Source organism: Chionomys nivalis, chromosome 23, assembly GCF_950005125.1.
Source record: "Chionomys nivalis chromosome 23, mChiNiv1.1, whole genome shotgun sequence".
Taxonomy (NCBI): Eukaryota; Metazoa; Chordata; class Mammalia; order Rodentia; family Cricetidae; genus Chionomys; species Chionomys nivalis.
Genome location: NC_080108.1, coordinates 258,421 through 285,007, shown reverse-complemented (window position 1 = coordinate 285,007; position 26,587 = coordinate 258,421). Strand labels below are relative to the sequence as shown.

At 41.5% G+C, this 26,587-nt stretch overlaps 1 protein-coding gene across 1 annotated transcript in view; it reads right to left on the bottom strand.

Annotated features, from left to right (window-relative positions):
* Nucleotides 1–323: 323 nt before the first annotated feature.
* Ppme1 (protein phosphatase methylesterase 1) overlaps nt 324–26,587 on the bottom strand; it is a 43,788-nt gene continuing 17,524 nt past the window's right edge. The window contains exons 4-14 of the mRNA XM_057756514.1: nt 18,611–18,668; nt 18,251–18,302; nt 15,876–16,030; nt 13,826–13,916; nt 12,229–12,294; nt 9,043–9,166; nt 6,782–6,911; nt 4,901–4,945; nt 2,839–2,903; nt 2,256–2,323; nt 324–1,489 (exon numbers count right to left, since the gene is read on the bottom strand). Of these exons, the coding sequence (XP_057612497.1) occupies nt 1,471–1,489; nt 2,256–2,323; nt 2,839–2,903; nt 4,901–4,945; nt 6,782–6,911; nt 9,043–9,166; nt 12,229–12,294; nt 13,826–13,916; nt 15,876–16,030; nt 18,251–18,302; nt 18,611–18,668 (873 nt within the window). The 3' untranslated portion in view covers nt 324–1,470. The remainder of the gene's footprint in view (nt 1,490–2,255; nt 2,324–2,838; nt 2,904–4,900; nt 4,946–6,781; nt 6,912–9,042; nt 9,167–12,228; nt 12,295–13,825; nt 13,917–15,875; nt 16,031–18,250; nt 18,303–18,610; nt 18,669–26,587) is intronic.

Below are 26,587 nucleotides of genomic sequence, written 5' to 3'. Positions count from 1 at the left end.
CCTGGGCTGCAGGAGACAGGTTCTGTCCGTCTTCCGGGATCGGATCTGGGGAAGATACTGATATGCTGTGGACAAAGACAGTCCAGCAGTTTCTTGCCTCCACTTGTCCCCCTTGCCTGACAATCCTCTTCCCAGCACCCCACTGTGTGTGTCCATCCCAGAGTTCCACTAGGGGTCTTCATTGGAACACAGGTGATAATCTGCTCATAGGAGCACTGGCTACTGGCACTGACAGACTATGGAGAAAGAGACTTTTGGAGTCTGGTGGCAACTAAATCTAATGAACTGTTCCTAGTTAGATCAGCAAAAATAAGGACGACTCCTCAGATGAATAAAGGTTGGGAGATATTTATTTTCTTTAAACCGGATCATAAATAACAAAGAAACAAAGTCGGCCCCAGACTCTGGACCGTGCAGCAGGACAGGGGTAGGAAGTTGTTGGGTGAACGGTGAAGAGGGCTACACGCCACCCGCGACAGTCACACAAAGATGCCCCTCCCTGCCTGTGGGAATGGCGTGCCTGGGCAGCAGGGGGAGCCCGTAGTGCTATGATGAGGGCAGATGGGGATGCTAGTCCATGATGTTTCTACATAGTAACACGGAAACCACAAGTGGAGCGAAGAGCTGTGGGTCTAGAAGAGGCAAGCGGCACTTGGCACACCTTCAGGAACCAACTATGAAAATGGTTAAATTCCATCATTAAAAACAATTCCACAGGATTTAGCCTGTGGCTTTGTGCATGGGCTGTGTTTCACCTGGGCTGCTCTGTGGCAGATGAGGGCTTGTGAGATCCTTGGAGCAGCCTGGCCTCAGCCCAGGGCAGGTGCCCAGGTATGTGGGAGTGGGACAGTAGGCTCACCCAGATGGGAAGCCATGTGCTTGGACCGGCTGGACCTGGCTTACAGGCAGGTTTCTTGGGATGCTTCCTATCTATTACCTCTCCCTGAACTAAGGCTGGAACCTTGGTCACTCTGGTTCTTCCAGAGTTGGAACAGTTAAGACTGGGATAAAGGTACCTGACTGGTGTTTTATTTGAAAGGGAAAAATATGGGCCAGTGTGTGCATTGCCCATCCCATGAGGTAGGGCAGGACCATGCCAAGAACATCCTCAAGGAATGGAGATCCCTGAGCCTGGGTAGACATATGAACCCAGGTACACTGCCGGATACCAGGAACAGGGGCCCCAGGAACAGCTCTGGTGGCTCACCCTAGGCAAGGCAGGGAGCACAGGGGAGGGAAAGAGCTGGGAACCCCAGACTGCACAGGCCACTGTTGGACAGGGCCCTGGAAAACAATGCTTTTGACAGGTATACAGAAAGGGTTTGTACATCTTGGGATGCCCCTCTACAGGGAGCCAGTGTCACATGGCTGGGTGGGATGGTGAGGAGGAGACAGCGGCATCACAGTGGCCTCTGGTGCGATGTATTTACAACAGAGCTCAAGGTAGAGAGAGGGGTGGACATCAGGTCACTAACAGCCAGGAAACACACTGTCAGGGATAGAAAGAGGGAAATGTTACAAATGTCACCATTACAAGCTTTTACCCAGCTTATCCCTTTCTTCAGGGAACCCTCCCCTCCCAGGTGACCACCAAAGCCCTGCAGGCATGACCCATCTCTTCACAGCCCCATGTGGAGCTGGACAGGGGTGCTGTCCTCAATGGATGGTTCATTTGACCAAGACACCAAAGGTCAGAAGCCCCCAAACACTTTATTGAGAAATTAAGTCTTCATATTGATTCCTAGGGTCCACGGATGGCTTGCTCACTCTCCCTCTAGACAAGCCATTGTTTCAATTCTGTCTCCCTTGATATATGGAACCATCTGGAAGCATTTATGGTTGGCAGAATTATGTTTAGGATGTGTTCCTGGAAGATAGTGGGCAGAGGCCAGGGTGCGGTTATGTTGCATAGGACACCCCCTGACCCAAACAAAGAATCACTTCCTCTAAATGCCAGCAGTGCAGGATTTAAATTCCCATTCTAGACTTCTACACAACCTCCATGGCCTGACCAGCTCTGCTCAGCAGGAGGCAGAATACAGACATTTCTGGCAAAGGTGGATCACACTGCAGGAAATGAGGCATGCAACATAGCTCAGCGAGACCCCACTGGACCCACATACAACCAAGAAAAACACAGACCACTTCGGTAATGCAGACCAGAAAGGGCTAAGGCAGTGATACCCATAGTCCCCAAGATTCTTAAGTTTTGAGGTGGGTCATCCAGCTAGACTCACATGCCTTTATGTACTTACCACTGGAATCCTCCGATGGGCTCTGCAAACCTGTGCCGGATCAGGAAAGTGGCAACAGCTTCAGCTACCTGGAAAAGAAGAGGCATTCTAGGCCCTGTGGAGGGAAGTGCTGGGCTTCTGCTGAAGGTTCGGCCACTGCTGTCCTTGGAAGTACTTACTACTGTCTGGGTAGCTTAAGAGCAAAGGACCTGGACCAGGGGACTCCTTACAAGATAGCTCCAGAGAGGTGAAGGGGAACAAGAATCTTTTACTCCCAGAAGACTTACAAACACCATTTTCTCACAGAAGGAGCCCCGATTAATCTCTGATTATAACTGGAATTTAGGGTGCAGTGCCTGCTCAAATCACCCTTGTCTGGTTTTAGATGCTAACAAAGAAGTAGATCTTAGCCACAGGGCCCTGGAATAAAAGAGGGTGCCAGTGGCTCCTCAGCCCAGACATACAAAGCCAAGACCACAGGTGCTCACCAGGCAGGGACTCGGGTAGCTGGCAGACAAACCGTGAGACACAGGTTTATCCTACTTTCTGTGAAATCCCACATTCCCCCCAGTTGTCCTTTCAAGTCACTGGACACCAGACACACCTTGTCAGGGGCATCCTCGTGGACTGCATGGCCACACTGCGGTAAGACCTGCATCTGGAACTTCCCTGGAGAGGAGACAAACAGGCAACCTCAGGGACAGAAAGCCCTCCCCAAAGCGGTGATGGCACACGCCTTTAATCCCAGCACTTGGGAGGCAGAGGCGGGCGGATCTCTGTGAGTTCAAGGCCAGCCTGGTCTACAAGAACTAGTTCCAGGACAGGAACCAAAAAGGCTACGGAGAAACCCTGTCTCGAAAAATCCAAAATAAAAAAAATTAAAAAAAAAAAAAAAGAAAGCCCTCTCCAAATCACTCCTATGCCTCCTAGGTCACTGGACATCCCAGGAAGACCTTCCCTCAGAACACTCTAGACACACTACCAAGTCTGCTGAGTGTAACTGTACCCTAGTTCAGGGTCCCTTCACTTTTCACCCTTTCCTTCTGTACCTACTTGGTGTAAATTTACTTCAGACAGAAAACTCGGTTCCTGTGCTCACAGGAATCAGTCTAGTTGGAGAGTAAAACACAGCACTAATGCAGATGTAATCCCAAGGATGAGGCGGGCACAGAGGCTGATCAGTGTGGTAAAGGTACCCAGATACGTTTCTGCATAGAAAGAATGGCCCACCTACAGAAGGCTTGAAATGACAGCCATGGAAATAAAGAAGCTTGGTATGGTGCTGATTTGAGTGGCTGGCAGTGAGGCTAGGCTGGAAAACCGGGGGCCATTTGGAACTCTGTAAGCTATGTTAGGAATACTGAAATGGATTATTGCAAAAGACAGCAGATGAGTATTAAACAGCGTGCTAGGCAATGTAAGATGTGCTTTCTCACTCTGCCTTACAGTACACTGCAAACTCACAACTTATGGTAATTTGGGGAGGGCTAACTTGGGATTGAAAGTAGGGCTCCAAGCTACTTAAACTCTACCACTGAGTTACACTTCAAATCCTAATGTGACAAGTATTAAGAGTGAACAGCAGTTGGGCATGTAGCTTTCCTGGGTGTGTTGGTCCAAGGGCTGTGTATCCAGCACTGACAACAACAAACAAAGGAGTGACTAGAGCTGAGCTAGGCTGGGCTACAGCACGAGGGGCAGGTGCTTTCCTGGCACAAAAGACTCTAGCTCAATGCTAAATACAGCGTCGGGTGGGGAGCTGATTAACTCTGTGAGCCCAGTATTTCGATTTACAAAGTATGAAAGTTGGAGATGTCCTTGTGGCTCTCATGCATGCCGCACAGTAGTCCATGTTTTCAGTCTACGCACTGTTGAAGATGATTCTACAATCACAGAGTAAGGAAGCGAGCTATGATTAGGGCAGTATCTGTCCAAGGCTATGTAATTAGTGCAGGAACTAGGCCACACCATTAAGTCTATTAATGGTCTTCCTCTTGCAGGAGGCTGCGTCTCCTTCAGATCTATTATATTATTAATGCACATGATTCTAACATAGAGGAAAAAACTGGGACCTGCTGCATCCCTGCTGCAATCTTCACATCTGGGCTCATGTGTGATGCTCAGACCTACTATACTTTGTAATCTTCTTAAGCCTGGCATCAACACTCTCAATTTACACATTTAAAAGCATTCCAGCTAAAACTGATTACTAGGCGAACAGTGTCTAAACCCCCCATCCCCCAGGAAGCTCCTTCTTCTCCCTCCTCACCATCATGTCTTCTAACAGACTTTATACCACTTGGTACCTATACTGTTTCTCTTTTCTGAAAACTCTGAACATAAGAAAACACCAGGAAATTATGTCTGTTCACAATGTTAGGTGTCCGTGTAATAGTAATTCCCAAGGCATCACCTCATTTGATTTCTTTCATCCTGGAAACAATGCTTGACTCTCATTTTTAGTTGGGTGGGGGAAGACAATGACTCTTCAGAAAAGGGAAGATGCTTGCCCACAATCACCTGGCGGTGGCGGTTCAATGGAGGTGACTCTAGTGCTCACACTCTCCCCACTGTACCTCACTATCTCAGAACATCCATTTTCATATGACTGCCCATTTCCCCACCCTCAGAAAAGGATCCACAGGCACAAATTCTGAATGACTTACCCTGCATCTGGCCTATGGTCAGATCTTTATCCAGTCTATCAACACCTGGAACAAAATGGAAGAATCTGTGAGTAACTCCCTAGAAAATGCCTTGGAAACAGGTTTTACTGAGCACTGAGTAAAACTGCCTCAGTGTTATACTCACCATTGCACCCTCAATCCAGATGCAGAGGGTCCTGATTCCCCACTGTGCCCTCAATCCAGATGCAGAGGGTCCTGATTCCCCACTGTGCCCTCAATCCAGACGCACACAGTCCTGGTTGCCCACTACACCTTCAATCCTGATTCCCACGGGCACATTCTCACCAGGTAAGATTTTTCAGTTTCCAATTTCTGGGTAATTACGGTTTTGCTGTTGTTGTTTTTTTGTGATTTACTTACTTTATTTCTGTATGTGAGTATTTTGCCTGCATGTATATGTATGTACCACATGTGTGCCTGACACCTGTAGAGGTCAGAAAAGGGTGTTGGATACCCTAGAATTGGAGTTACAAATGGTTGTGAGCCACTATGTGGGTTGTGCGAACCAAATTAGGGTTCTCTCCAAGAATAACAAATATTCTTAACCCCAACCCCAATCATGCTCATTTAAAGATGATTATACGACAACAGGATTTTACTGTCTCAGTTCTCACAGTACTCAGAGTGTTTTTACAGCACTGTCTGTAGCTCCAGGAGTTGGGCTCACCAGGCACAAAGGCTAGGCCAATGTCATGCACCACTGGAGAGCTTTCATACCCCGTTAGGTTTAGGACTGCACATGGGGAAGCTAGGGGAACAAGGATGGTTCTCCACTTTAAAAGTTATTAACATTAATATTTGTTAATATTAATAGTTCTAATGAGCTCACATCTAGATGCCAGTACTCACACTTCTATGAACTACACTGTCCCCACCATTCATGATGAACCCCCAGTCCCCAGTGTATTTGAAGATGGGGTCTACAAAAAGGAAAAATGAGTTTGTAAGGGTGGGGGTCTCTGAGACAATAAGATTAGTGTCCTTGCAAAAGACACCAGGAAACTGTCTCTTTTTCTCTCGGCCATATGAAAGCACAGAGAGAAGGAGGTCTGCGAATAGAAGAGATTTCTGAGATCTTAGCCTGACTGTACTCTGATCTCTCTGAGATCTTAGCCTGACTGTACTCTGATCTCTCTGAGAACTTGGCCTGACTGTACTCTGATCTCTCTGAGATCTTAGCCTGACTGTACTCTGATCTCTCTGAGAACTTAGACTGTACTCTGATCTCTCTGAGAACTTAGCCTGACTGTACTCTGATCTCTCTGAGATCTTAGCCTGACTGTACTCTGATCTTTCAGAGAGCTTAGCCTGTACTCTGATCTCTCTGAGATCTTAGCCTGTACTCTGATCTCTCTGAGAGCTTAGCCTGACTGTACTCTGATCTCTCTGAGAACTTAGCCTGACTGTACTCTGATCTCTCTGAGATCTTAGCCTGACTGTACTCTGATCTCTCTGAGATCTTAGCCTAACTGTACTCTGATCTCTCTGAGATCTCAGCCTGTACTCTGATCTCTCTGAGATCTTAGCCTGTACTCTGATCTCTCTGAGAACTTAGCCTGATTGTACTCTGATCTCTCTGAGATCTTAGCCTAACTGTACTCTGATCTCTCTGAGATCTCAGCCTGTACTCTGATCTCTCTGAGAACTTAGCCTGTACTCTGATCTCTCTGAGAACTTAGCCTGTACTCTGATCTCTCTGAGATCTTAGACTGTACTCTGATCTTATACTTTTAGCCCCCAGACTGTGAGAAAAGAGGTTTCAGTTCTTTAAGCCATCCAATCTATAGTATTTGATTATTTCAGTGCCCGCGCGCACACACACACACACACACACACACACACACACACACACACACTTACCAGCCAAGAGCAGCAATTTAGGGATAGGACAACTAAGAAAGAGATTGGACAAGCCCCGGAACCAGCCATCCCAGTACTTTTCTGTTTTTGCCAGTTCAATTCTCCAGGTGTACGGATGGTCCTTCTTGGTCTGCAGGAATAAAAGCAAAGTGAGGGTGAGGAGTAGGGCAGAAAGCAGGTCTGTGGGAAGGAAGGAGGAACCATCACTTATCAAGAACCCACTGACCTACAGCTGAGGGTACACTAACCCTTCATACAGCGCTGCAGGCTTCTGTAACCTCTACTTTGTTTTCTTCTGGCTCACATGAGCCTCCTGCCTCAACCTCCCAACTGGCTAATGTTCCAGATACAGTCCAACATACCCAACAACTTCTATTACTTTAGGTAAATTTAGAAAATTTTCTTAAGATCAAAAAGGCAGCTAATTATTGATCCAAGACAGAACTTTTCTTATACCAGTGAGTAAAAAGGACATATCAACAAAAGAACATAGACAAAGACCACACTCTAGTAAAACAAAACAAAAGAAAAAAAAACCTAAGTGAAAGAAAAAGCACAAACTGGCATCCAATCTAGGATCACTATCAGACAAAAATGACAGACCACAGGAAAGAACAAGCTGACGTGTGTGTGAAAAGAGTACTTTATCTCATTCCAGATTTACGATGATGACTAGTAACGGTAATTCTAAGGCAATATGACAAATAGGAAAATGTCAACATCTGTCTTCCGTTGACAATGGGATGGACATACAATGTATTATCAAGTATTAGTGAACTAGTAAGAGCACCCATGCTTTCCTGTGTCATGGAAACAGGTTAGATATTGTAACTGAAATAAGTGATTAGGATGCTGCATTGAATGCGACACGAAAACCTGGGTGTGGACATGTGATGACATAGTAGATTGAAGATCAGTGGTGACTAAGATGTCCACATCACCCAAAGTGACCACAGAGTCACGGAAATCCCTATCTGAGTTTAAATGTTATTCTGTAAAGACATTTTTAATGATCCTAAAATTGTCTAAGATTACATATGATTCTCAATAAACAATCAACTTTGCAAAAGAGGAAGAAAACTGGAGAGCTCATACTTCTTGACTTCAAAACTGTTACAAGCTGCAGTAATTAAAAGTTTGGGACTTAGGGGTATTGCTCAGTGGCAGAGGTTTAGCATGTGTGAGGCCTTAAGAACCACAAAACCAAGGAAGTTTGGTGTTGCCATTAAAGATACACAGTGGAAACACAGGTCCCAGAAATGATCACTGAAACACATGGTCAAATGACCTCTGCTGAGAGTATCAAGAGAATTGGCAGGGGACACACAGCCTCTTTAACAGTGCTGAGATAATTAAACACACAGTCACATAAAGGAAAATGCATACCCAGCTGGGTAATGAGCAATGAGAAGATGCCCAACAGCAACAGACAATATGTAACCATGAGCTCGGTGTGGTAGCATCTACCCGTAGTTCTGCAGTCCAAGTGGCCCTTGAGTTGTGATTCCTCTGCCTCAGACTCCCAAGTCTAATTTAGGAGTTAAGATGCTACTATGCTGTAATATGATAGAAAACTCTTCTTTCATCCTACAATGTGTTACAAGGCCCAAGGAGATGAAAACTTATTTATATATTTGTAAATTCTAAAGTAGTATAAAGCATAATTCTGATCAGTGATCTCAAGGATGCAGGAAGATTAAAAAAAATACTTTAAAAGCCAGGCAGTAGTGTCATGAGCTGAACATAATGTTTGTGTGGGAAGTGATTTCTATGTAATTAGAGGACAAGAGGAGTCAGCACTGAGTGCCAGGTGTCCACAGCATCTTTAACTGTGGCTCAATTATAGGACCTAGGGTGCACAACTCCAAGTGTTACACTGCATCGTATAACTAACTGTAAGTCCACAACACAGATGGACTGACAGACACTGGGGCCAGAAAGCTTGTTCTAGGAGATAAGCCTGAGAAGATGGAAAGAGCTGGACAGTCACAGGATACAGGCTGGAACTGAGATTTTTTTTCCCCTTAGAAAACCCACAGGAACACCTTTACAGAGGTGAGGAGGAGCCTGGTGAGGAAGCAGTCTGATGGGCACACATGGGGTAAGTCTCGTGTTCTAATTGGAGCCCAGCCTTAGTGCCCTCCACCTCACGATCTCTCACCAGTGTCTCTGCCCCCTGAAGTCTGTAATCTGATAATAACAATGCTGTCTTCTCTTTCCTCTCCTCCCTCTGTCTTTTCAAGGACGAGACCTTCACTCACTTCCATGTCATCTTCCTTTTTCCTCTTGTTTACTGACTCACTTCCTTCTTCATCTTCTTCCTCCTCCTCTATGATTCCTTCTACTATAGACTTGGAGCCTTCTGGACTTGTAATTCCTTCACACCTAGATTGGAAAAAAAAATACTTGATGAATGTCTTGTCAAATTATCTTAACCTTTTACCAGTAAGAACCCATAAAAAGGTAATGGTCATTTTCTGGGACATGGTGATGGGGATTTTATTGGTATTTTTATATTCTATGAAGTAGTCCTGAAGAATTAAGACAAACGTTATAAGTGTGTAAGGCTGAATGCAAATTCAGTCCCAGCAAATCCCAAAGCAAAGAAGCTCCTTACTTATATCAGAACAAGCCCCGCCCCCACAAGTCCTGTGTTAAGAGCTACCATATAGAAACTGGCAAATACAATGACCATTGCCAGTAGAACCCTGCACGTTTGAACATCCAATTCAAACAATCTTTTCTTCTTCTTAAAAATGGTATCCTAGGGGCTAGAGAGATGGTTCAGAGGTTAAGGGCACTGAATGCTCTTCCAGAGGACCTGGGTTCAATTCTCAGCACCCACATAGTGGTTCACAACTGTTTGTAGCTCCATCCAGTTCTAGGGTACCTGAAACCTCACCCAGACATACATGCAGGGAAAACACCAATGCAAATAAAATAAAAATAAATTTAAAAAATGGCTTTTCTACACAATAAGACATGACAGTATGATATGGGATTCCCCTCTGTATGCTGAAAATACCAATGGTTAATAAAGAAACTGCTTTGAGCCTATAGCAGAGCAGGGCAGAATAGAGCTAAGCAGGGAAAACTAAACGGAATGCTGGGAGAAAGAAGGCGGAGTCAGGGAGAAGCCATGGATCCCATGCCAGAAACAGACGTAAGCCACCAGCCTGAACCTTGTGGGTATCCCACAAACCTCGTAGTATAGTATAAAATAATGGAAATGGGTTAAATTAAGATGTAAGAGCTAGCCAATAAGAAGTTAGAGCTAATAGGCCAAGCAGTGATTTAATTAATAGTTTCTGTGTGGTTATTTCGGGAGTCTGGGTGGCCGGGAAATAAAAAAATGGACTCTACAATAAATTGGCTCACCAACGTGGCTGATTAAATCTACATAAAACTTGAGAGGGCTTGGAAAGGAATTCTAGAAACTAAAATACAAAATTTAGCCGCTTTTTTTTAGAGGGGCTATGCTTGCTGGTGGCATGCTGAAACTCCTTTAAGAGAGATCCTCCTGATTCAGTAGTAGCAAAACAAAACAAACAAACAAAAAAAAAAAACCCACGTGCTTTTGAAATGGCTTCCTGGTCCGTGCTGCCAGCATAAACTCTGGCTCTTTTCTGGGGTTGATGCCCGCCACCCACTTTGGGTGCGAATGCTTATGTGTCCACCCAAGGTTGGGAGGAAAGCAGCTGAGACCATGCCAGGGCTCAGCACCCCTACCTGGGCAAACTGCCAGGTTGAGTCTGCTCGTCATGCACAGGCAGGAAAGCATAGCAGATTTAGCTTTCACTCAGATAAAAGGGGTTTATGAGCTACACAGTGCTACCCAGAGTTGAGGTGGTAAGGATGGCTCCCACCCCGCGGTCCTAGAGCCTGTGGTGGTCGGGAAACAAACAAACGGCCTCTCCTACAACAGTAGAAGGAAGACTTGCTGGCAAGAAGTTTCAGTGGGTGGGGATGAGAGGGGGTGAAAAGGGGTGAAAATGACTATAATCTTTATATACACATATCAAACTGTCAAATCTAAAAGAAATTAAGTAAGCCAACAATGATACAAATGGACCCTCTTTACTATATAATCAGATAGAAAAATCACTATTATATGAACAGCTAGTCCCATGGTTCCTCTTAGAGAAAACTCAATGGAAAAATATATAGACAGGAGTTATTATGGGTTCCAAGGCCTGGAGGCAGCTAGAGGCATGGTAAACTAGTTTCCTCAAAAATCTACCAGGCAGTGTAGCAGAGAGGGAGAGAAAGTAGACCCTCAAGAGGGCATCAGCAGACTGCTCGTGCTTATCTCGATTTTCACTTTCAACTTATGAATTAAATAGCAGGGCAACTAAGTCTAACAATAATAATGTAGAGCATATTTCAAAAAGGCCAGAAAAGAAGATTTTGAGTGATTTCACCATGAAATAAATATTCAAGGTTATAGATATGCTGATAACCCTGAATTAGTCATTATAAAATATACATGATATTGAAATAGTTATTATACAAGTAATATGCACATACAAATTATTATCTGTAAATCAAAAAATTTAGAAAAATTTGAAAGAAAATACTACTGCTTAGATTAATTAATTGATGCTATTAAATTCTAATTTTTTTAGGTGTAATAATGTTATTATTATTTCTCCAGAGCATAATAAATTCTTACAGAAAGACTCAGATTTGGGGGGAGTTTGCTTTACAATATTTGATGTTAGGGGACGTTAACAGGCTTAAACTAAACAAGACTGGTCCTGAGTTAAAGCACTAAAAATGGGCATTGATCACATTAGGGTTCCTTAAATTACATGAAGACAGAGGTTTTCAGAAATTCAAGATCTTACCACCCGAGACTGTGCACAATAAACACAGTATACAATCCCCAGTGATAAAAAGCATTCCATGATGCCACTACCCTTTTTACCAACTCCTATACTCCTGTCTGGCCTAGTGGATGATGTCTCTTCAATTAACATTTATTTTGTGGTTATTTTACAAAGGACTCATGCAAATCCACCAAGAAAGATCAATTAGGTTGAGTAATTTCTCTAAATCTGGCTTTTATTCTAACTCTGCCAGAATTTCATACTTGGGTTTGCGTTTCATACTGGGTTTGGCTCAGTGACACATAAACACTAACACAGGCACACTGGTGTGGACACTTAGTTTAAATGTGTACTCACTGGAATGCACACTCTAACAACAGGAGATGTGCTAATTTAATCTAAGAGTTAAAGAAAACACTACCGGGCTTTGGGGTTTCTAAAAACCAAACAGAAACAACTAGAAAAACCATCTCCATGCTAGACTAACAGAACTCACTGTAATTTTATCTAAAATAATGAAGGCATTTAGCAGTATGACAGAATAAGTGCAGAAACAAAGGAGCCCTAATTCTCTCCTGTTTTTCATCCTCTAACCAGGCAAAGAGATAAAAGACTTACTGTTTGACTTGACCGACCATTGAGACTCGGGCAGACTCTAGGTTTCGAATCTGGCCGCTCTTAACACTAGGAGAGAAAGGAGAGAGGTTATTCAGTACTTAGCACAGCACAATACCAGGAAAGAGTACTTTAGGTTCTATGGGATCTAACAAAAGCTGCAGTCACCAAGTGCTACTGAACAGACAACTGCCACTCTTCACCTAACTATTACAAGTGTAAGTAAAGAAACCGCAGCTTCTCAGAGGGTGCATGAGAAGCACAGAAGCACAGATAACTCTGATATGACAGGACATGTTCAGAGAACTGCTTATTTCCAATGAGGAAGCTGAGAAGCCTGTCCATGCTCTACTGCACCGAGGACTGAATGGGAGAAGTCAGCCACAAAAAGAGGGCACAGCAGAGCACAGTGGACAGCTGGACAGCCGGCTCATTGAGGAGCTGAAGGCCCTGGGAGTGGGTCAGTAGGACTGTGACAGAGCGGGGCTGGTGGCAGATGACAGCTTCCATGGCCTTATATGCTGCTCTAGTTGGAATGGGAGCCCAAAGCTCATTCCCTAGAAACTGGATTCTCACTGCAACAGTAGAGGTGGGGCCTTTAAGATATCATCAGATTAGGCTCTTCCTTCAGGAACAGGTTAAGATCTTTATCAAAAATCAGTTTGCTGGGCTGAAGGGATGGCTCGGAGGTTAAACAGTGCTTGCTGCCCTCCAAAGGACTAAAGCACCCATGTCAGGCAGCTGACAACCATGTTTAACTCTAGCTCCAGGGGATCAGATCCCTCTTCTGGTCTCTGTGGGCAATTCTCTCTCTCTCTCTCTCTCTCTCTCTCTCTCTCTCTCTCTCTCTCTCTCTCTCTCAAACAGACACACAAAAATGAAAAAAAAAAAAAGGAGGTTGGCTATAAAGTAAGTTTGAGGCTGAAGAGATGGCTCAGTGAGTGCAGGAACTTTCATCCTAAGACTTATTTCTGCAGAGGGCAGCAGTGTTCTACTCATCTTTGAATCTTCATCCTTTAGGATGAAGTAAATTTCACACAGACTTATAAAATTATCAGTTGGACTAATAGTTATATTCAATGATGAGACCCTTCAACAGAAGTCATAGGCAATTTTGCCAGCAATTTTTTATAAAAACTACTTAAGTTTTTTGTTTGTTTGTTTTGTTTTCCCCACAAATCCAAATAATTCTAGTGAGCAGAACTCCTGCCCTATTGTTCTGGAGAACAGAACCTGCACCTGCTATTTCTTCACCATTGTAAGACACAGAAAGCGAATCTAGAACCATGGAGCTTTAGGAGAGAGGAAGCTTTGGAGACCACCTGATGCAAGTTCTCACCTTCAGGGCAGAACCAGCTGGACAGCAGATGGCCTGTAATTACTAATATCCTAGGAGATGCTGTATTAGCCAGGTGCACTTTGCAGATGACTGAGGCAATTAAGAAACACTGAAAAACACTCTGCTTCAAAGCTATTTCCTTACATACTATCACAGAAAGGCTTGGAAAGTCACCTTCTGCCTCTCAGTACTTGAGGGGGGGAGAGAGAGAGAGGCTAAAACATAACATCTGAAATTGAGACAGCTTAGACTGTGGGTTACCTCCATTCAATAGCATTCTCCAGAGACTTGAAGGTTTTAGGACGACCACGCAAAAAATTCTGCATGCTGTTAAGTGCATCCATGGCTGTACCTGATGTTAAACAAAAATTTTAATCACATCAATAGCCTTTTTTTGTTTTCTTGCTTTGCAATTCTACTAAGTACTTATTTTTTCTTTTTAGGTTACTGTACAAAATACTGGGTTTCATCGTGTATATGTCATTATTCCTTGTTCTCTATTGCTCCCCTCCCTGACTATTCCTTTAATGCCTCACTTCTCTTTCTTCCCACAGCTAAGTACACTCTTTTGCTTTCCTATTATATATAATCCAAGTTACCCTCTCTCACCCCTTAAGAAAGCTTCCTCCCCTCTAATGAGGATCTCCTTATAGCTAGTGCTTTCTCTCTCTCTCTCTCTCTCTCTCACACACACACACACACACACACTATTTTAAATTTCGTTTCCACATATGAGGGAAAATGTGATATTTCTCTGAATCTGGCTTATTTTGCTTAACATGATTTCCAGTTACATCTATTTTCCTGCAAATGTCATTATTTCATTTTTCTTAAGACTGCATAAAATTTCATTGTGCATATGTGCCACATTTTCTTTATCTATTCATCTATTATGCACATCTAGGATAATTCCATGGAACTAGCTAAAAATATGGATGTGCAAGTGTCTCTGGGCTGCTCACTGGGAGTCCTTCAGGTATATATCCACAAGGTAGAGCTAAGTCATGATGGTTCTATTCCCAATTTAAGGAACCTCCATACTGACTTCCAGTGTGGCTACACAAATTTACATTCCAGTCAGAAAAGAAAAAAAGAGTCCCTCTTTCCCTATATTCTTAACAGCATGTAATCAATTGTTTTATTAATGACAGACATCATCCCTGACTGGAGTGAGTGGAATCTCGAAACAGCTTTAATTTGCAATTCCTTAGTGGGTAAGAATATGGAACACTTTTAAAATTCTTTATCGGCAATTTGTATTTCTTCTTTTGAGAACTTTTTTCCTCCATTCACTGATTAGATGATATTACTTTTTGGTGTTAAATTTTGTACACACATATGCACACACACACATAAACACACACACACACACAAGATATGAATCCCCAGTATGAACTAGCTTTCAGAGATCCTTTCCCATTCTGAAGGTCATCTCTTCTTCACCCTGTTGATAGTTTCTTTTTCTATACAGAAGCTTCCTAGCTTTGTGGAATTCTGGCAGCTAATTTTCAGATGATTTCCTGGGCCATTAGAGTCCTACAAACCCTTGTCTATGCCTGTATCATCAAGAGAACAGTACTCATATTACTCTCACATCCACAATGACAGCATGGGAATGGTATTGCTTACACAGGAAGACTCCTCCCTGAAAGGTTTGGCCCTCAGCTGGTTGCACCATCGAGAGGTGGTTGGGTAATAAAGACATTAACTTCATTAATAGATCAATCCACTGTCGAATGCATACTGAACAGACTGTTTGGAGGCATGGCCTACTTAGAGAAAGCAGGTAACTGGGGGCAAGCTCTGGTAGAACAATTTGTTCCTAGTCTCCCTCTGTGTGATGCTCTGACTCACCATCTTCTAAAAGCAATGGGCCAGCCAACCATGAACCAAAACCTCTGACACCGGGGGCCAGATGAATCTGTCCTCCTTTAAATTGTTTATCTTAGATATTCTGAGTCAATTCTCCATTATTTGCTCCTGGTAATAGCAGAATTCAGTGATGCTTGGGTAAAATAGAGATAGAGTTTAAGAACATTCTGAAGAACAACACAAGCCAGCTTCCACTTTGGATCTCAGTAATTCCTGACTATGGTATTCACTCCCCATGAGGCACCCAGTGAATAGGACGGCTACCTGTACAAGTAGCAGTGGGATTCTCAGGGTAAGTCAGAAAAAGCGATTTGTTTCTAAATTGTTAAAAACTAAAAGACACATTCATACTTTAAGATGAGTGAAAACTGAGAATAATGTACCAGGATGTCTCTTATAAATTCCTGAATTTGATTTGGTCAGTATCTAGAAAACTCACCTTCCACGACATCAATCATACAGAGGCCCAAGAGGCTGGGCACAAGGTTGGCTGATGCTGTGTGCACTGCAATGGCACCACCCATGCTGTGCCCGATCAGCATGACTGGAGGAGGGAGGTCCCCATACATGGCTTCAACCACATTGCCAACATCTCTGCAAAGAGAGAAATCATAGAGTGCTGGAGGAGGGCACCAAACATAGCTTTCTCTCTCAGTTCTTTCTTCTGGGTTGTAACTAAGAGCTGTGGGAAGTGGAAAAGATCTGTGGGGCACTCTACAAACACATCCATGTGAGCCTGCTTACATGGCTCCTGGTATCCATGCAGAGCCACACACCCAGTTCTCCAGATAATCGGCAGGATAAGGACTAAGAAGCCCAGATTTCTGATCTTTTTTTTATATCACCCTTTTATCATCCTACACATCTAGTACATTCATATAAACATATATTCAACCTAAGTTTGCCAAAATTAGAGAAATAATTTACTCTAAGCCTTTGTTTTCCCATGTATAATGCAATAAGGTTTAAGATAATAAGATTACTATCAGCCTCAGTTTGTTTATTTTACGTTTGTCTGTGTGTGAGCACGCACACACACACATCATGGCACACATGGAAGTCAGAGGACAATTTGCAAGAGATACTTTAAGCAATGAGTGAGAAGTTAATGTGAAACAGTTATCCAAAAGTTAAAGGACTATTCAAAAGAAAAGACTCAAAAAAAAAAAAAAAATCAAAGCTTCCTTCACAGCACCATTGCTTCTAAAGACAAGACACCCTGGAAAGACAAAGTGATAGTAGTGGGAGCAAAAACTACAATCTGAATAGTGTTGCTAGGATCACCCAATCTCTCTCTGAAATTCATATATTAATTATGGAGTATTATTATTTGCAAGTTTGTAGTGTATCTGTTAGAAGAACAAGCATTGATAAAAGTATTGCGCTCACAACTAAAAGGATATCAAGTGTTCATTCTTACTGGCTTTTGTTCTAGGACTTACAAAAATGACTGGGTCTTAAGGGGCTTTCCTCAAGGGTGGATTAACCCTGCACAGATCAATGAGTGAAGCACCTGGTATAAAGAGTGCTCTCTCTGGCGCACAGCTGTCTTCCATGTGGAATACTCTACCATACTATCATCCAGGACTAGTATTAGGCTCTCGACTTTCCAGTCTCTAGAACTCTGAGCCTAAATAAACCACTATTCTTTATGAATCCACCAAATTTGTGGTCCCAGTGATGCAGGAATGGAGGCAAGTACCCATCATACCCTATGAGCTTTCTGTATCATCTAATGCGATTCTTCAACCACCATGTCTGAAAGGGCCTGACTACAACTCTACAAGTAAGAAACTCAGACAAATTTACCAACTGTAAATACAGCCAAGTCAATTAAACTCATTGGGTCTACCAAATGTCACTGTGCTTCCACCAAAGTAAAAATAATTTAAAAAGTAATATAGGAGATTTATACAGAGTTTCAGAAAAGTAAAATCAAGTAGTATTTCTCTATCAATATGACAAACAGGAAAAAATATTGCAGGCTCATTCCTATGTAATGATGTGTGTGTGTGTGTGTGTGTGTGTGTGTGTGTAACTTATACACAGATAGACATGGACTAGAGGTTCAATTAATTAATCTCAAGTCATGTGGTTATGACTCTTTTATTTGGGGGTAAATATCTTTTTCAAAAAGGTTAAAATTTAAAACCAATATCAATATATAAATTCCAGAATAATTCACAATTCTTACAAAATTTTAGTAGGTAAGGATAAAATGAATAAAATAAAATACAATATTCTGGAAGGCATCAAATTCCACACCTTAAAATATACATTGCTCTCTTGGGACTTGGCTCCAAGATGACCAAAAGAAGGAGAAACAACGGTTGTGTCAAAAAGGGCCGTGGCATACGCAATTTGCTGCATGAGCTGCATGCCCAAGGACAAGGCCATTAAGAAGTTCATCATATGGAACATTGTAGAGGCCACTGCCACCAGGGACATATCTGAAGCACGTGTCTTCGATGCTTATGTGCTCCCCAAACTCTATGTCAAGCTGCATTACTATGTGAGCTGTGCTATTCAAAGCAAGGTAGTCAGGAATCGATCTCATGAAGCTTGGAAAAACCGAATTTAGACCTGCTGGTGCTGCACTACACGACCTCCACCAAAGCCAATGTAAAGAGGCGGCTTCATAAAGACAGAAGAAAACACCTTGGACTTACACTTTTTAAAAACACACATACACACACACACACATTAACTGAGTTAGATACTCTCTATGAAAATTGTTAATGTATGAAGGAAGACAGGGTCTAAAATACATAACTGGGGCTGGATAGATGGTAACCAATCAGTTTGCTTCCTTACTTTGCCATTGTTTCTGCTGACAGGTCTTCAGAATTCTTGACTTTAGTTTCTCCTAAAAATAAAATAATTTTAAGATAAAATTTTTGGTGATAGGAATCACAAAACCAGGAGTAATGGAATGGGGACTTTATATATTGTAAGGATAGATTTAGTAAGGATGTTCTAAATTCCAGACAAATCTTTATGGTTAGCTACTCTGAAGAGGATAATTATGGTAGTCTACCTACACGCTAGGATTCCTCCCCAAGACCCAAATGGGTATAGTAGGTTCATTTGTGCCAGCTAACGTTGCGACCGTTTGGGCTTATTAAGGGGCTGGGTAACCGCATTGGGTCGGTGGCCATGAGAAGCTGTACTCACCATGACTTCGGAGATCTAGAGCTACAATCCTACATTGTACTCTACTGATGATTGCTGCCTGGAAGGAAAAGAACAGAGAGAGAAGGTATAGGTTTTGCTCAGTTACAAACAGTTTTGTTAAATGAACCACCATCATAATTCAAGGTACCAAGAGAACTAAAAGAAAACTTGTCTTATCCCACAGGTTTCCTTTTAAGTACAATAAAACAACAATGCTTCCCTGTTTTTCTATATACATTGTAGTCTGTCTCCAACTTAAGAATAAACTTTACCCTAAGCCCTCCTTAAATTGTCATTATTCCTAGCACTTCCAGATGCTGACCTACTGGTTCATCCACACCCTGGACAGCTTTTATTTTAGAGGCTGAATCCCCTGCTGTTTATCTCTGGGAGCTGTTTGCTAATTATGGGTATTACTGATTGCTCTGTGGTGGTAGTAAAACCTTCCAGGCCAAACACTAATCCATAGTTTGACTATAAAGTTATGAAACAAAATTCTGTCAAATCTGCTTAATTCTTCCACATTTTAAAGTTATTACAAACAAGTAAAAGATAGATCTAAGGTCAGTAACTGTCAAATTCAGTCTTTGGGCTGAAGTCAATGATTTATAATCATTAGGTGCCCATCAGAAAACTATGACAAAAATATTAAAAGCAGTGTCTTGTTTATTTAAATAAATCTTTTTAAATGACATTTAAAGCTGCCACATTGAGTAACAGAGTTACAGCAGTGAACAACACAGACAATGCCCCTGCACTCATGCTATTTACATTTTCATATGGTTAAAAACAGATGAGAAAAATAAATGTGTGCAAGGTCAATTCATAGAGTCCTACACACTTTTTAGATAAAGTGTGAGATCACGTCTGCTAGTGACTTCTGGTCTTCTTTCAAACAGCACAATTTTGTAATTTATGAAGTAAGAAAAAAGCAGCGAGAACCAGACTCACCCAACTATTTCCTCAGTGGGATTTGTGCTATCAACACTTGTATCAACAGTAGATAATATTTGCCAAATCTTCTGAGGTTATCAATCACCTTTAAGTACTTTAAATGCATTATCTGACTCCTCAGAATTCTTGAGACACAATTCTTATCATTTTATAGGTGACAAGATTTTACAAGGAGTTAAGTATCTCACCAGGACCAAAGATCCAATAAACGGCAGAGCCACAGCTGTCCTCAAGCTTGCCCGTCTAATAAAGTACCTAAGGAGTTCTGAGAGATACTAAAACTACAGTATAAACTAACTAGCAATTCTGATTTAAGTGAACCAGAGGGACAAGCTTGTCTCAATAATTAAGCTTTGGAAATCTGTGGTAGTCTAAGGTATAGAGAATTAGAGACAAAATTGGAAGAAAGATCTGGGCAGAGTAGGGATGGCAGCACATTATGGGAATTCCAGCATTGGGGAGGCTGAAGCAGGAGGATCTAGAGTTCAAGGCCAACCTGAGTAAACAGCAAGTCCTAGTCTCTAAGGTGTGTGTGGGGGAATCAGATCACTTTGATATTCTATAAATTACCTCAGATAATTTCAGCCTTGAGAAGCAGGCTGAAAAAATATGGTACAGTATTTGTAACTAACAAATATTAAAGTTGTGGAGAAATAACTATTCTCACAAATGTACAATCCTCCTAACATAGTAATTTTTTTTGTCTAGATTCAGAAAGAGGTACACTTGTACTTTGTTGCTGTCACAGCTTTTGGATTTCTCTAAATTTCAGTATCTTCACCTGCCTATACTAAAAGGATCACAAAAAAATGAAACAAGACCATGTAGTCACCTAGGCACTGAGCAGGTATCCAGCACAAGGAAAATATCTAGGGAGAGGTGGCTGCTTATTTTCCTTATTGTGGTTGATCCCTGTAGTGCCCTGGTCCCACATTCTAGGAGGCATGTGAAAGTGACATAAAACAGTATGACACAGAACAAACCCATGGGGTGATGTGGGAGTCCCCTCTGTGTGCTGTGATTACCATTAGTGAATAAAGTAACTGCTTTGATATAGCAAGGCAGAACTTAGGTAGACAGGGAAGGCTGAGAGAAAGAGGATGGAGTCAGAGAGACGCCATGCCAGAGATAGACGCACTGAAACTTGCTGGTAGGCCACGACCTAGTGGTGATAAACAGATTAATGGAGACGGGTTAAATTAATATGTAAGAGTTAGCCAATGAGGAGCTAGAGCTAATTGGCCAATTGGTGATTTAATTAATACAGTTTCTGTGTGATTATTTTGGGTCTAAGCTGGCTACTTACTACAAGCAACCTCCTTACTACAATGGGGAAATATCTTCATTAGGAGTCAGTGTGATTCATTAAAGGTATCATTCTTGCCTGTCAGATTAGTACTGTCTTCCCCAAAATTCCTTATATTTAGCAAAAATACTAGACATTTTAAAACACTGTTGGTATTATAAATCAATAGAACACTTTTGCACTAACTGAATTATCAAAATATTTCTACCATTTAACAAAGAAATTGCACATTTAGAGATCCTAAGCTGAGGAAAAGCCATTGTCTAAAACAAACAATCTTAGCATCTAAATAAAAATGGCCATGTGAAAGCCAGTACTCTAGCAATTGACTTGACTCCAAAGATCAAATTCCTCAAGATTTAGAGCATACTGTGAATATAAACATAGTTAAAAGTAAACAGGAACTACAGTAAATAGCAGAAATAGACACAAGCACTTCATGAGAGACATGACTGATGACATGATTGATGGTAAGTAATCAAACAGGATATATCCATGAGGCAGAATATGATACAACTCTGTGAAGTAATTTTCCTAGACAGTGGAAGGCAGGCAAGAATGAAGAAGGCTGTCTGTGTTCCAGGACCTAAGAGTCTAGCAGCACACCCCATCACAGCACTCACCCCTTCCTCTGCCCCCGAGTCCACTGCCATGTGCCCTAGAGCATGGGATTTTTCTAACCACATTATGTAACTTCTTTACCAGCTATATATAAATGACTTATTTAATAAAGACATGGGGGCTAGACATGGTGATGCAGGCCTTTAACCCCAGCACATGGGAGGCAGAGGCAGGCAGATTTCTGTGAATATGAGATCAGCCTGATCTAAATAGTGAGTTTTAGGCCACTGAGAGCTACATAGTAAGACCTTGTCTTAAAAAAAAATATTAAAATTAAATGAACAAAAAGATATAGCTCCCTGCTTTCTTAAATAGAATATAGCAACCAACATTTAACCTCTTCTCAACTGTTTGAGAACGATACCAACATATTCAAAAAAGGAGTACTAAACATCAACTCTATGACAGATATTATATGAAGACGTCCAGAATAACAAAGGGATGTCTGTTCTCCAGAATCCTATCACCTAACTTATTGATGACACACACTGATCATACCTGTGTAGCTGCATCACAACACATACCAGTGCTCTTACAAACTCAAGAACAAAACATTCCTTAAGTATGCATGACATACCAGACATAAACAAGCTATGATCTTTGCCTCTAGTGAGGTGTGCTCTGTATACTACATACTGGATTTATAAAATAGTATAATAAGGAATGTAACACATATTGCTATGGCTCAGATGTGGTTTGAGGGTTCCCTTCCCCACAAAGCTTCACAAGTCAACCTTTAATCTCTATAATGAAGAATTAGGCTAAAACTATTGATAGTGTTTAGGGACACATCCCTTAGAAAATGGTAAGGAAGGGATCTTGAGGGAGGAGGCTGATGATTGAATTATATGATAGCTTTATTTATTTAGAAGAGATAGGGTCTTGCTAAGTAAACAAGGCTCTCAAACTCATGATCCTCCGGTTGTATTATAAAGCTACAGTAATAAAAATAGCATGGCACTGGCATAAAAGCAGACACACTGATCAATGGAATCAAACTGAAGTCCCAGACAAAAGTTCCTGTGAATACTTAATTTTTCGAAGCCAAAAATACACACTGGAGAAAAGACAGTATCTTCAACAAACGGTACAGGTCAAACTGGATTTTTGCATGTAGAAGAAAGCAAATAGATCCATATTTTTCACCCTGAACAAAACTCAAGTCCAAATGGATCAAGGCCATCAACATAAAGCCAGATGCCCTGAATCTGATAGAAGAGGAAGTGGGAAATAGGCTTGAACTCACTGGCACAGGAAAGGACTTTTTGAACATAACACCAACAGTGTTCTCACGCTAAGACAATTAATGAATGGGACCTCGAGAAGATGAGAACACCATCATTCAGACAAAGTGGCAGCCACAGGATGGGTAAAGGTCTTTACCAATTATACATCTGATAGGATTAGCACCTACAACTAAAAAACCTGAACTTCAAGAAAACAAACAACACATTTTAAAACAGGGTACAGACTAAGCAGCAGACAGTTCTCAAAAGATGGAACACAACATCCTCAGCCATCATAAGTGTAAATTACAACTACTTTGAGACTTCATCTTCCATCAGTCAGACTGGCCAAGATCAATAAAACAAATGACAGCATATGCTGATGAGGATGAGGGAAAGGGAATACTTAATTGCTCCTGAAAACATAACCTCTATGGAAATCAGTGCGGCAGTTTTACAGGAAGCTGGGAATCGATCTACCTCGAGATTCAGCTATATTACTCTTGGCATATATCCAAAACACTCTACATTTTATTACAGAGATACTTCTCAACCATGTTCACTCCTGCTCTATTCATAACTGCCAGAAACTGGAAACAGCCTAGATGTTCGTCAACAGATGGATGGATAATGACAATGTGGCACATTTGTATAATGGAATATTAGTCAACTGCTAAGAAAAATTAAATTATGAAATTCACAGGTAGCTGGGCGGTGATGGCATACACTTTTAATCCCAGCACTCAGGAGGCAGAGGCAAGCAGATCTCTGAGTTTGAGGCCAGACTGGTCTACAAAGCTAGTTCCAGAACAGCCAGGGCTACACAGAGAAACCCTGTCTCAAAAGAAAAAAAAAATTACAGGTAAATGGATAGATCTTTGGGGGAGGGGTCACCATGAATGAAATAATCAGATCCAAAAAGACAAATTGTATGTTTTTTATGTGTGAATGTTAAATTTTAAGCTTTTGATGTGCATGCTACAATCCAAATAACCACAGAGGTTAAGTACTTAGTAAAGGACTAGGTGGGAGGAGAGGATCTCCAAGGAAGAGGAAATAGACAATAATGTTACAGAGAGACAAAGGGGAAAATGGGAGGATAAGATATGGAGGGAATGGGAGAGAAAATGAAGAGGGACAACTAACACTCAAGGCCATTTGAAAAGTCACACGGGAACCTACCACTGTAGAAGTTTCCTAAAATATACATATGTGAAAAAAATCTAAATGGAGTCACCAAATAATAGGGGAAGACAACATCCCAACTAGACATCTTATGCCAGCCAGTAAAACCTACAGTGCCAGGAATGGGTTACATTTTGTTAAGTCGTTGGCCAAAGTTACCCCATGGAAACTCCCAAAGGTTACTGATTGTTCTTTACAATCTGATGATAATAAGGCCCTATCATTGAAGACAACACTTATCATTGAACACAGACAAGAGAAGCTTCATTCCTACTGACTAGCATTCATGGTACTGGAAGGTGCTCTCTGCACAATACCAGAGGAAACAGATAATCATCAGTATCTCGCAGTTAAAAACCCTGTGACCTACAACAGTGAATCGCCTACAAGACATACTGGTACAATAGTAGCACAAATGTTACAGGAGTAACCAACCACTTTCTGACTGGATCTAAGGTCCACCCTATGAAATGGAACCCATATCTGACACTGGCAAAGTGTCCAGGAGCTAGATAGATCCCGGGCCTAGTGAAAAACCTATTACTATTATTCTGCTAAAGGAACACAGCAATAAAATGACTCCCAATGGCGTACCGCCATACCCATACAGCTGCTTTTGCAGTAGATGAGAACACTCAGTCCTAAATGGGATATCTTCATCAAAGCCCTCCTAGGGAGGAGGTAAACAAACAGGTGATGCACATATGAACGCACAGAGACCATGGCAGCACACACAGGACTGCACAGATGGGGTTCCAGCACTGAGAGGGGAGGTGAACATGGGGTTCCACATCTATCCAAGAAGCTATCTATAATTGATACCCTCTGGCAAAGGGAAAAATCACTTTTCTCCAATTGAATCTCACGGGGTATATCAACCATACTTCGGGGCAGGTTCCATGCCCAGGAATAGTTAGCCAACATAAACCAAACTCAATGGCATTTTTGTATAATTTTGCTTTGTTAGGGCATTTTTTTGACTTACTGATATTTTGTTTGTTTGTTTTGATTTTTTTCATTTTTGTGAGTTCTCGTTTTGTTTTTATTCCATATTTTTGCTTTTGAAAGAGAAAAAAAAAGAACATAAAATTGGATTGATGGGGAAGTAGGGAGGATCTGAGAAGAATTGGGAGAAGTAAAAAGCATGATCAAAGTATATTAAACAAGAAAAAATTTTCAATTACAAAAGAACCCCCCTGATAAAATAATTATGAACCAAACTTTTATAAATCACCTCATATGTGGTACTTTGTTATGGTGATAAGAAAAAAGAACTAATCCATGTCAATAATTTTTATATTGATTACCTGTTAAGATGATCAAGATATATCATTTTGAATACAATGATTCAAACAAAATATTCTTTAAAATGATTTCACCTATGCTTTTTAAACCTATGCAATATATCTACTAGAAAAAATTATTTACATTAGATCTACTAGGCAGCACTGGTCTAGAGACATGAGAAAGCTTGGTTTCATCAGGCAAATCATAAGAGAAGGAAACATCAAACAAAAGTCAAATCCTTTAGTGCCAAGGATTTAATACTGAATCCCAATTATTCCTGCCTTTGGGAACAAAGTGAAATACTTAGGGTTGTAATTAATGACCCTTTGGCTCTAGGTACCTGGTTTTTTTTCAGTGGCAAACAGAGAAGTGTGTATATTTGCTCAACACACAAGGAGATCACTTCATTTTCTACAAAGGTGTTGCTAGTATCTTTCTTAGAAGTCCTTGCATGTTGGATGCCTTATTCTCCAGTCAAAGATGTGTGCAAGATTTACAAAGGGCAGTATTCATATTAGCCCATATTGAGTACTATAGACCCAAGTACTACAAGCCAAGTGCTATTTCCTAAATTTTAACGTGCATGCAACTGTGCATACACACAATTTTTTTAAAGTAAAATAAAATAAAGCATACTTTAAAAAGACAGTTAATATTCCAACATGGATGAGAGAGGGGTTCACGAGGATTCACCCCTAGCTAAGGAGCTATTGGCGACTGATGGCTGTTAGGGGAGGGGAGTCATTTTTCGTCCAGGATGTGGCCATTACTAGGTTATATATGTTCCTGTGGATGGTCCCACTTCCATGCACACACAATCTACACTAACTAGGCTCAATGGGTTACTTAAAAAAGTAAGAAGATGGAGGCTCAGAGGTTAAGAGCAATGGTTGCTCTTACAGAGGTCCTGAGTTCAATTCCCAGCAACCACATGGGTAACTCACAACCATTTATAATGAGATCTGGTGCCCACTTCTGGCCTGCAGGCATACATGCTGGCAGAATACTGTATACTTAATAAATAAATAAATTAAATAAGAAGACATGAAGGTGGAAGTATTGGAAGGGTTTAAAGAATAGTATGATGGATTTAGGTTTGATATAACCAAGAGACATTGCTCTCATGTATGAAATTATCAAACAATCGAAATATTTCCATGGGCAAGGTACCATGGGGGCACTGAAGAAAACAAAGTGAGAGACATAATCTAAGGCATCGGAAATAAAATGTCTGCTCATCTAATACGTAAATTACTGAGATAAAGACTCCCCATTGTTGACAGAGTACAAATTCCATACCTCTGGCCCCAGTGCATATATATACAAAATATTACAAGAACCTCTGGCTTAAAGAACAGGGGATCCTGAGCACACAATGCTAAAGCTCTGCAAATTATT